We start from the raw sequence: 10719 nt of genomic DNA on the forward strand, positions 1-10719 counted from the left end.
CCATGGCTGTCAGTGGGCCCGGGGTGCAGGAGGGATGGCGAGGGGCTCAGGACTTGTCTGCACAGGGAACAGGGGTCCAGGGCAGAACACTCCCACCAGAGGCACCCGCCTGAGCTCCTGTCTGTGGCTATGCAGGGGGCTCCAGAGCAGGGGCCCGTCCTCGGGGGGCTCCTGGGGAGGCGGGGTGGCTGCTTCTTCCTTGCCCCTGCTCTCTCCTGGGACACCGGGACTAAGGTAGAGAGGCACCCGTAGGTCCCCTCTCACGGTGCTGCCCGCCACCTTCATCCCTCTGGCCTCATGGGACCTCGGTGCGCAGCCCTTCCCTGGAGGTGGTGTGGGGTCAGGGTTGGGGCCCTCCAGCACAGGGCGGCCCCGCCTCTCTGCCTTGGTGGTTAAGGACAGGGACGGTTGAACCAGAGCAGGGCTGGGGGCAGCGGTCAGCAGCCTGGCCAGGGCTCCCCTCTGTGAGGCCCCAGGGCACAAGCCCCACCAATGTCCCCTCCCTCACCTTCCCAGTCCTGGGCCTCCCTGAGTCCCCTCCTGTACCCTCAGCCGGCTCATTGGGTGGGTGCAGGACCCGGCCACCTCACCTGGATCCCTCCCTGTGATGTGAGCTCTGCACCCCACCCCAGACAGCCCCATGCTGGTTTTGAATCTCTTCCCAGAGGACCCCCTCACTTCCTGAAGCCCCCCAAGAAGAGAACCCGCAACATGTGTTCCATTTATTTCAAGGCATGGAGCATAGACTGGTCCCCGACTTGGGGAGAGGGGAAGAGACAAGAACGTGGTACAAAACTTGGACATGAAGGGTCAGCTACAGCTGAGATGGCACCCACAGAGTAGTTTAAGGCTCCAGATGTAAATATGTGCAGATGCTCACACACGCACACACACACACACGCACACGCACACGCACACACGCACACATAGCGCCATGGACACAGGAACTGGGGCCAGACGCCACAGGCTCACCGCTGTGCGGCCGCCTGACATATTGCAGTTACACGTTATTAAAAAAGTGTGAAGGAAGGAAGACTGTGTGGGCCGGGCAGCCTGGTGCAGAGCCTCTCTGGCCGCCGGCTCCCTCCTGCTCACCCGCTCCGCCCACGGGCAGTGGCTCCAGTGGGCTCCTCTGGCTGTTGGTGGGGAGGGTCCAGTACCTACCTGTCCTGGGCTTCCACCAAACAGCACAGTGACAGAACAACTGCCCCAAGTGTCCTTGCCCGGGGAGCCCCGGCCTGACCCAGAGCCTCCTGGGGTCCCTCAGGGCGACCCAGCAACGAGAGCAGAGTCTCTGGAAGTGCATTGGGCCATGCGCCAGGGACTCCTGGGGTCTCCCCGCTCTCTCCTTGAAACCTCACTCACTGCTGCCAGCGGGTAGCTGTCCACAGCGGGGGCAGGCCCTCCCGCCCCGAATCCACTGGTGCCCTGTGGCAAGTGGGGCTGGACTGGGAATGACGAGGTGCGTGTCACACAATGGAAGCTGCATTTGGCTTTAGCGTTAAGGCCGCCCTGGGCGGAGGGGCCCTGCACACCTGGGCCACAGCCCCTGCTCCCTCCCTCCTACCGTGGGCCTCTGCCACAGTGGCGGGCTGGCCAGGCCTTTCTGCCTCCGCGGGGCTGGCGTAAAGTGCTGGGTGCCTGGGAGGGAGGCTCAGGCTCGGGGGTCTGCAGGGAAGCCCGCTGCCCCAGGGGCCCTTATTTGAGGATGTAGTTGATGAAGAGCTGACAAGCCAGGAAGACGCAGAGCAGGAACCAGGTGCGGGGGCTCTGCAGGAGGCCAGGGGCGGGCTGCCCAGCCTGCACCACGGAGCTCAGCATGGCCGACAGGTGCCTGCAACACAGGACAGACGGGAGGTGGGCTGGGGCCAGCATGGCTGCCCTGCCTGACAGTTCCAGGGCCTCTAGCCTGCAAGACCTCACGGTCTCCCCGGACAGCACCCTGGCCCGGGTCTGTGTCGGGCCCTGTTGGTCCCGTCTCTCTGACAACACAGGAGCTGACGCCCTGGCGGACAGGCCTTACTCATGGCCCTGGGACACTCGCTGTCCCATGTCCGACTCCTGGAACATTTCTGCCCTACGGTGTCCTGTCCCTGGTAGGTCTCAGGAGCCAGAGAGGAGCCACAAGGACAGCAGAGCCCAAACGCTCGCCGGGTGCCTGAGGGGGCTCAGCCTCCTGCCTCACCCACTGCTCCAGGTGTTTTGCCATCAACTCCATTTTATAGAGGTGGGGGCTGAGGTGTGACAGCGCAGGGTCCCCAGCATGAGCTGGACACTGTTCTGCTCCACCTGTGGTGGCCCAGAGGGTGCCCACCCACCAGTGACACAGAGTGTGGCTCTTGGGCCCTCCTTGCCTGCTCACCTGTCCAGCTGCACCTGCGGGTGCCAGGAGGGGGCCCTACTCCTATACTCCCTCCTCTGAGCTGCCATCTGTCTCCACAAACCTTGGGGTCCACCCTGGGGCTACTCAGATTTAGACCTGGGCCCTCAAAATCTCTGGCCCAGTTTCTGTTAAACTGTGAACTCATCCCGTTCAGACCCACTGTCTGCAAGGCCCCCTCACTGGCTCCCCAAACCCAGCTCCGGAATAGAGCCGTGTGCCTCCGACCTACACAGCTGGCCTCCCCCCCACTTGCCCTGGCTGGGGCCGGCCGCCTGGCCTACCTGTGCAGCTCCTCCTGGGCCTCCCGGATGGACAGCACGGCCTCCCTCAGTGCCTGCAGCTGCTGTGCCTCCCTCCTGCACCGAGGACATGGGCTGTCATCAGCTGCACACCCCAGGCACAGGCAGACACAGGAAGGAAGGAGAAGCAGGTGAGCTGGGATGTCAGGCCAGCCGGTTCTGGCCCTGCCCACAGTTGGAAAACCAGCAGGAGCAGGCAGGCAGGGGCTGGAGGGTGTTGGAGAACTCTTCAGGCCCAGCTGGCCTCTAACAAGCCCTGGGAGACAAGTGGCCCAGGGCACAGCGGCAGGGACAAAGTTGGGGACACACAGCTCACCCCGTGACAGCCAGTGACCAGACCCTGACGGGGCAGGGCGGGGCGGGGCCAGAACACTGCCAGGCCTCCCCTTCATCGCCCTGGCCTCGGCCTGCTGCCCCTCCTTCCCTCGGTCCTGGCGACACCCCTCGTCAGCCCCCGGGCTGCCCACCCCTCGGACTCGGAGAGGGCAGAGTCTGCTGGGAGGGCTTCCTGCTGGGGTTGGCCACACTCAGGGAAGGTTTCTTCTCTGGCCTTTGCCATGGAGCAGGGGAACTGAGCTGGGGCCAGTCCTCCTCTCCTGCCCTCCCGGCCAGCTCAGGCCGGCGGGGGCCAGGCCACGGCAGGCTCACCGGGAGCAGAGTGGCAGTCCTCATCCGAGATCTCTGGGTAGGACTCGGGCGTGGAGCCGCTGCTCTCTGTCACCTGGCTGTGGCCAGACGGCTGGTCACTGGCCTTGCGGAGTCGCCGGTCTGGGCCAGACCTCTGCAGGAAGATGGAGCCAATGCAGCTGGGAGCCACCTACCACACTCACACTGATCCCTCGAGGAGCTGTGGCCCGTGTGTGCCAGGGCCGTGCTGGAGGAGGTGGCACACAGAGAGCCAATCCCATGGCTTTGGAGTCGGACAGAGTGCTTCGGACCTGGCCACCATGACTGGGCAGCCACGGCCTCTCCCCTCTCAGTGGTAACACAGAGCAGCTGACCCCTCTGCAGGGACACCAGCCGGTCAGCTGGCTCTGCACATGCTGGGCACATGGTGCACGTGGACCAGGCGCCACGTGGCAGAGGCATCCAGGAGGATTCCAGGTGTCCCCAAGACAGGTCTGGGCCAAGGCCCTGCTGCCTTCCCTCCGTCCCTTCCAGCCCCCAGACGTGCCCAGACGCCAGCTCCTCCTCCTGCCTGGGCAGTCCCTGGGCTGCCCTGAGCCTTTCCCTGCAACATGGAAGGTGACAACATGCTTCCTAACGTGGTGTGGACTTGGGTCGGGATGGGGCGGGAGCGGCAGCTCTGCACAGCCCCTGCAGATCCAGTCACCCGGGGTCCCACACTGGGCAGGGCAGGAGTCCAGGGTCCAGGTCGGTGGGCCCACTGTGCAGCAGTCCGTGGGAAGGGGGTGGGAGGTGGCCGAGGGAGCAGGCCCCGGGGGGAGGTGTGGGCAGCCGCACAGGCACCTGAGGATGCACCTGCACCGGGCCCTGGGGATGCCAACCTCGCGCCCTGACTCCGGGCTGCCCAGGAAGGTGGTCTTGTGAGCCACGGTCTCCCGTTGCAGGGTGTGCAGAACCCCATCCTGCTCAAACTGGGTGACGTCCGTCAGGGGATTCCAGGGGCTGTGGCTGGGGGGCCAGAGGACATCTGTTGGCAGAGGCCCTCTGGGAGAGGGTTCTGTCCTGGTCCAGCCCTCAGCCTCCCCAGGGTGGACAGAACCCCAGAGGGCCGGTGGGCCCTGTAGAGCCCTCCCTCCCTGTCACTTGCCCCTCCAGGGGGAGGGCTGTCCGAGGGGGAGGAGCCAGGAGCCCCTGTGGCCTGGCACCAGGGTGAGGGTGGTCAGCTGGGCCAGCCCCGCGGCCAGGCCCCAGGCCCCGCCTGCTGTGCTCACTCCTCGTATCGGTAGCGCCACTCGTGGGTGAGCGGGTCCAGGTGGAACAGCTGTGGTGTCCAGGGCGTGAGGCCCTGCTGGTGCTCGCGGACACGCTGCCGCTGCGCCTCCTCCAGCACACACTTCTCCTGGGTGGCCCTGTGCTGGTCTCCCTCGTGGATGGCCCTAGTGACGTGCTGGCCAGAGCCTGTGGGGAGGACCCACCCTGAGCTGGGGGCCTGGGCGGCCCTGTCCCCTCAGCAGCGTGGGCGCAGGCCCTCTGTGCTGGGCGGAGCTCAGGGCGGCCTCTGACTGCTCTAATGACAGGTGCTGCTGCCCACAGGCGCCCGCGCTGTGTCTCCCTGTGACAAGCTTCTCCCAAGCTTGGCTCCACCTCCCACCTGCAGGGGCCTCCCTGTGGGGCTGACGGTCACCTGACGGTCACCTGCCAGCCGTGTTGGGGACCCCTCCCTCCAGCTGTCCCTGCCAAGACACATGGTCTGCCACAAGGGGTCTGCTCTGGGGTCAGTGGGGTCCTGTGGGGCCAGGCGGTCTCACCTCTCAGACTCCATCTCCATCTGCTCCTCAAACAGCACCGTGTGGCGCTTCAGGCTCTGCCTGCGGACCTCCCTGCTGGGGGTCCAGAAGAGCTCCGGGCTCCCGCCGCCCTCCTCCTGGATGAACACGTCTCGGTCCTGCCCAGGTAGCCAGGCAGGGTTAGCGCTGCCGGCCTGGGCCGTGACCACCCCGAGACCCGGCCAGGCTGGCCCCGAGGGGCGTCCCCTCACCCAGTGTCCAGTGAGATGTGCCAGGACATTCTCTCCCGACCTGATCGTCCCGGAGATTTGGTTGATGCTGGTGCTGCCCCCAAAGAAAGGCTGCAGAGGCACAAGGGACAGGGGACACCTGGTGAGCCAGGGGGCCGGCCAGAGGCACATCCTCCTGGGGCACAGAACAGTCACCTGTGATCATGGCTCGGCCAAGGCCCAGGGCTGGAGGCCACCAGGACGCAGGGTCTATTCTGGCTGACTGGCTCTGCTGTGGATCTGCAGCGGGTCCCTTCCCCTCTCTGGGCCCTGTCTGTCCTGTGGTACGTAAAGAGCTGCTCCCCCCCGTTCTCTTGTTTGGAAAGCTGTCCCTGGGTGCCAGGAGGGGCTCCCCAGAGCCTCACTCCCTTCACAGCCCCAGCTCTGAGCCATGACTCCCAAAGGCTCTGCCCTCTACCTTGAGCTTGAAGTCCAGCTCGGCTTGGAGGTGGTTCTTCTCACACTCGATGGTCACCGAGCCTCCCAGCTCCAGGGTCATGGTACCGTAGAGGATGCCTGAAAGGTAGCCGGTGTCAGGGGGAGACCAGCAGCACTGAGCCCCAGAAGGCCAGTGTGGACCCCAGGAGGCCGAGAAGGGAGGCTGGGTGGGCAGCGCCCTCGTGGGAGGCACGCCTGTCTCTCAGGAACTGTCCTCGGTGAGGGGGACCCAAGACAGCTGTCTTGGACTCTGCACCAACGCGGGTCCCTGAGGACAGGCATTTCCCTGGCTCCACAGCTGTGTCCCTGGACAGCACCGGGTGTGTTAAAAAATCAGCATATCTCTTTTGGAAGAAGGAGTCTTCCACTTCTGGCCACATGGAAAACTTACATCTGATTAAAGAAGTGCCACCATTGCCACTAAAAAAAAAAAAAAAAAGAAAAAAGAAAAAAAAGGTTTTTTTATCCCCCTCCCCCCAACAAAAACACTCAGAAATGTGGGATAAAATACGTTTTACAAGTGAAAACCAAATTGAGACCAGACCATTCGCAGCCAGGCACAGTGGCCACCTGTCAACCCAGCCACTCGGGAGGCTGAGGCAGGTAGGTCTCAAGTTCAAGGTCATTATGAGCAAGTTAATGAGAACCTGTCTCAGAACAAAAATAAGAAGGTCTCGGGGTGCAGCATTCAACCCCCTGGACCACAAAACAACAAGCAGAAATAGACCCCCATGTTGGCTTGTTGGAAAGCCCAGAGATGATGGCCGAGCCACTCACATGAAAAAGAGGTGGGCTTGGATGGTGACAGTGGGACAGCACCATGGAGGCAGTAATGCCACCGGTCGGGGCACTTAAAATGCTAAGGAAGTGTTTTACATGGTACGCATTTCGCTAAAATAAAAAACTTTAAAAATCCAGACCTGACTTCCAGTGTGGTCTCTAGAGATCACTTCCCACTGGGAGGAACGGGCTCCTCGGAGGATTGGCCCATGTGAGTTCTAGGGGGACACGTCCAGGTGCCCCTGGGAGGAGGGAAGGGCCCTTGCAGAACTCTAGCGTAGGGGGGGACCCGGGAGCCCACTCGGCCCCCTGCGGCCCGGGATGGGGCCACGGGAGCCCAAGAGGCGAAGCAGCTGGGTGCCCTGAAATGACCACCTTCGGGGGTGCCCCCGAAGGTCACTTGTACTGAAAAGAGGAAAACCTGGCATTATCCTAAAGCACAACCGACCCTCCGGCTGACCCCCCGCAGCCCGGGGCCGTCTCTCTAGGGAGCCCTGCTGTGATCAAGTGAAGGGTGACAGGCATGGCCTCCCGCACAGCCTTGTGGACGAGCGGATCCACCAGGAGAATGGCACCACGTAGAGTCCCCGCCAGGGCCTGGCTGGACAGGCTGCTGAGTGGGCGCATCTACAGCGCCCGGGTGCCCAGGTCCTAGGAAGTGCTCGGAGCAGGACAGCGACACCCAGGCTGCGCGAGAGGGAGGTGGGGAGACAGGAAGCAGGCCCCAGGGAGCAAGAGCTGAGCTGTAGTGCCCTGGCCAACAACACCTGGTGTGCGCACGTGTGTGTTCACCAACACTCCCGCATCGACGTGTGTGTGCACACAGAACTCATGTATCTGCGGCTGGGGAGCCCCGGCACCCATGTGAGTGAGGGAGGGGCCTGGTTTGTGTTGTTTTGGGGTGATGATGGTTAGAGGGGACTCTCATCTTAGAGGCATCGATTACATAACATGAGGTTGGGGTTGCCCTGAGATCAGCTGGGGAGGGGGTGTGCAGATTTCAAGGATGTGAGGTTGGTGGCCTGCTGGGCTGTGGGTCTGTGGGGCCCCTGGACTTTCATATATGTTTGAGTTTCCATAAGGAAAAGTAGGGAAAGGGAGGGCAGGGCAGGAGGAGGAGGAGGGAGGGAGGGGGAGGAGGGGGAGGGGGAAGAGAGGGGGAAGAGGGGGAGGAGGAGAGGAGGGGGAGGAGGGGGAGAAAGGGGAGAATGAGGGGGAGGAGGGGGGAGGAGAGGGAGGAGGAGGAGGGGGGAGGAGAAGGAGGAGGAGGAGGGGAGGATGAGGGGAGGGGGAGAGGGAGGAGGAGGAGGGGGAGGAGAAGGAGGAGGAGGAGGGAGGGAGGGGGAGGAGGGGGGAGGGGGAAGAGAGGGGGAAGAGGGGAGGAGGAGAGGAGGGGGAGGAGGGGGAGAAAAGGGAGAATGAGGGGGAGGAGGGGGGAGGAGAGGGAGGAGGAGGAGGGGGAGGATGAGGGGAGGGGGAGAGGGAGGAGGAGGAGGGGGGAGGAGAAGGAGGAGGAGGGGGAGGATGAGGGAGGGGAGAGGGAGGAGGAGGAGAAGGAGGAGGAGGGGGAGGATGAGGGGAGGGGGAGAGGGAGGAGGAGGAGGGGGAGGAGAAGAGGAGGAGGGGGAGGATGAGGGGAGGGGGAGGGGGAGGGGGGAGGGGGAGGAGGGGAGGAGGAGAGGGGATGAGGGGGAGGGGGAGGAGGAGGGAGGGGGAGGGAGGAGGAGGGGAGGGGATGAGGGGAGGGGGGGAGGAGAGGAGGGGGAGGAGGGGAGGGGATGAGGGGGAGGGGGAGGGAGAGGAGGGGAGGAGGGGGAGGAGGGGGAGAGGAGGAGGAGGAGAAGGAGGAGGAGGGGGAGGATGAGGGGAGGGGAGAGGAGGAGGAGGAGGGGGGAGGAGAAGGAGGAGGAGGGGGAGGAGAGGGGAGGGGGAGGGGGAGGAGGGAGAGGGGATGAGGGGGAGAGGGGGAGGGGAGGGAGGGGGAGGGGGAGGAGGGAGGGAGGGGGGGGGGAGGAGGGGGGAGGAGGGGGAGGAGGGGAGAGGGAGGAGGGGGTTAGGATTAGGGTAGGGTTAGGGAGGAGGAGGGAGGGAGAGAAGGAGGAGGAGGAGGGGAGGAGGGGAGGGAGAGGAGGGGAGGGAGGGGGAGAAGGAGGGGAGGAGGAGAAGGAGGGGGAGGAGGAGGAGAGGGAGGAGGAGGGGGAGGGGAGGGGAGGGGGAGGGAGGAGCAGCAGCACTGCCGGCCTGGGCCTTGGGTCCCAGCTTCTGTGTGGACAGTGGTCAGCGCCTGGCCAGAGCAGCAGGCAGAGTTGGCTCCCAGCATTTCCACCCAGCGGGCTCCCTCATAGGCGGCCCTCAGCAAAAGGGGCTCGTGGAGCCATCCCCAGGCCCAGGGAGGGTCAAGAGCCATCTGCCCGGGCCTGGGCTCTAGGGGTTACAAGCAAACACAAGACCCTGTGGGCTTGGAGGGTGAGCCTGGGCTGCTGACCACGCTCCCCGTGGCCCAGACAACCTACCAGGGCCAGCCAGGGGGGCTCCCACCTGGGCCAGCAGGAGCCAGCCGGGAGCACGGGGTTCCCACCCTGGGCCTCGCTCCCCAGGGGCTGACCAGTCACCAGCTGCACAGGGTGGACTGAGCACCTCTCAGGGCACCACTGGGGCAAACCCCCGGAACGCCAGGGTTTCCAGACAGACAGACAGACAGCCGGTCCCAGCGCTGGAGGACCCACAAGAGGACAAGGCCCACGGACAGGAAGGAAGAACAGGCAGGTCAGAGGGACCCAGCAGAGCTTCAGCGCAAAAAAATCCAAGTCACAAAACCAGACAAAAGCACGAGGAGGTGCAGAGCCAGAGATGAAGGGATGTCAGGAAGAGGGACCTCCAGGGGCACCCAGGTGGGACGCCGCAGAGACCCGGGGACACGGGGCACAGCTGGGGAAGGCGGACCTACGTGCTGCTGGACTCCAGAAGGAGAGGGGACAGCTCAGACGTGTGGCAGGCTAGAAGAGCAATGGCTGAAATGTCGAGGCTTGCCCAAAGCCCCACACAGACCAAGCCCTCAGCTGCAGACGCAGAGCCACGGGCCACGAGGACCCGGGAGGAAAGGCCGGCACGTGGCCTGGAGGAGCAAGCTGGCCCAGAAGCCCACCAACTGTGGGGTGGCACCGCGTGTCACTAGGGAAAGGGGAGGTGGGGCGTGAGGTCAGTGGCAGGTCCATCGCGTCCGGGGAGGTGGCTGTGGTGGGGGCCAAGGTCCACGATGTGCTCTGCAGAGAGACCCTCGTGGACACCGTGGACGCTGGTGAAGACGACGTGTCCCTATTGGCTGGTCAACTGCCACGGACGTCCCACACGAAGGCTGGGGGTTAATGTGGGGACCCGAGTGTCCAGGCGTGGGTCTGTCCTGCCCTCTGCCTGGATTCCCTGTGAACCTGAACCTCTGCTGAACACATCAAGTCAAACAGGAAACAGACCCCGGCAGCAGGGCGACGGCGGAGACCAGACGGGCCCCGAGAGCCAGAGAGTGAGATGGGAGGGGTCGGGCCCAGCAGGGCACCCAGAGGCCAAGGGGAGAGGGCCAACGCTCCCCAAGGCACCAAGTCACGGCCCATGCCTGCCAGCCATGGCTGGGGTGGGGGACAGGAATGTCTTTAGCCAAATGGAAGGGCCCAGCACGGTGCTGTCCTGGGGGCCAGGCTGGGACATTGGAGGGTGGCCCGGCCTCTTACCTCTGCAGTGGGCATAGGGCATGGTGAGGGTGTAGTCTTCTGCTCGATCCAGGAAGGTGAGTGTGGCCTTGCCGTCCAGCAGAGCCGACAGTGAGTTCCCTGCAGAGACAGGGCAGGGGACCCGTGAGTGCACACGCTCCTGTGGTTCTGAGCTCCCTTTCAAGAGTCCAAGAGTTCCCAGGCCCTCCAGCTATGTGACTGTGGGTGGGTCGCTTAGCCTCTCTGATCCTCAGGTCCTGTAAAAGCCCTATCTGGTCACACCCCCTGCCTGGCCTGAGAAGCCACTCAACTTGCCGCTCATGAACAGTTTTCTTCAGCCATGGAACCCGCGGTTCTCAGAGAGGCTGTGGACCTGGGATTCTGGACACCCAGGAGAAAGGGCACCCCCCGCTCTGGTCTGATCGCTGCGGC

General features: G+C 64.2%; 1 protein-coding gene across 1 annotated transcript; it reads right to left on the reverse strand.

The window, feature by feature from the left end:
* Positions 1 to 740: 740 nt before the first annotated feature.
* On the reverse strand, positions 741 to 10609 carry LOC144254129 (oxysterol-binding protein-related protein 5-like). Its single transcript, XM_077796850.1, has 11 exons — positions 10603 to 10609; positions 10309 to 10407; positions 5784 to 5881; positions 5348 to 5437; positions 5118 to 5254; positions 4954 to 5042; positions 4581 to 4767; positions 4191 to 4317; positions 3331 to 3463; positions 2665 to 2767; positions 741 to 1834 (listed from the first exon to the last, which is right to left on the reverse strand). The coding sequence occupies exons 1-11, from the start codon at positions 10607 to 10609 to the stop codon at positions 1699 to 1701; spliced, it is 1206 nt and encodes a 401-aa protein (XP_077652976.1). The 3' UTR covers positions 741 to 1698.
* Positions 10610 to 10719: the final 110 nt, after the last annotated feature.

Source organism: Urocitellus parryii, chromosome 4, assembly GCF_045843805.1.
Source record: "Urocitellus parryii isolate mUroPar1 chromosome 4, mUroPar1.hap1, whole genome shotgun sequence".
NCBI lineage: Eukaryota > Metazoa > Chordata > Mammalia > Rodentia > Sciuridae > Urocitellus > Urocitellus parryii.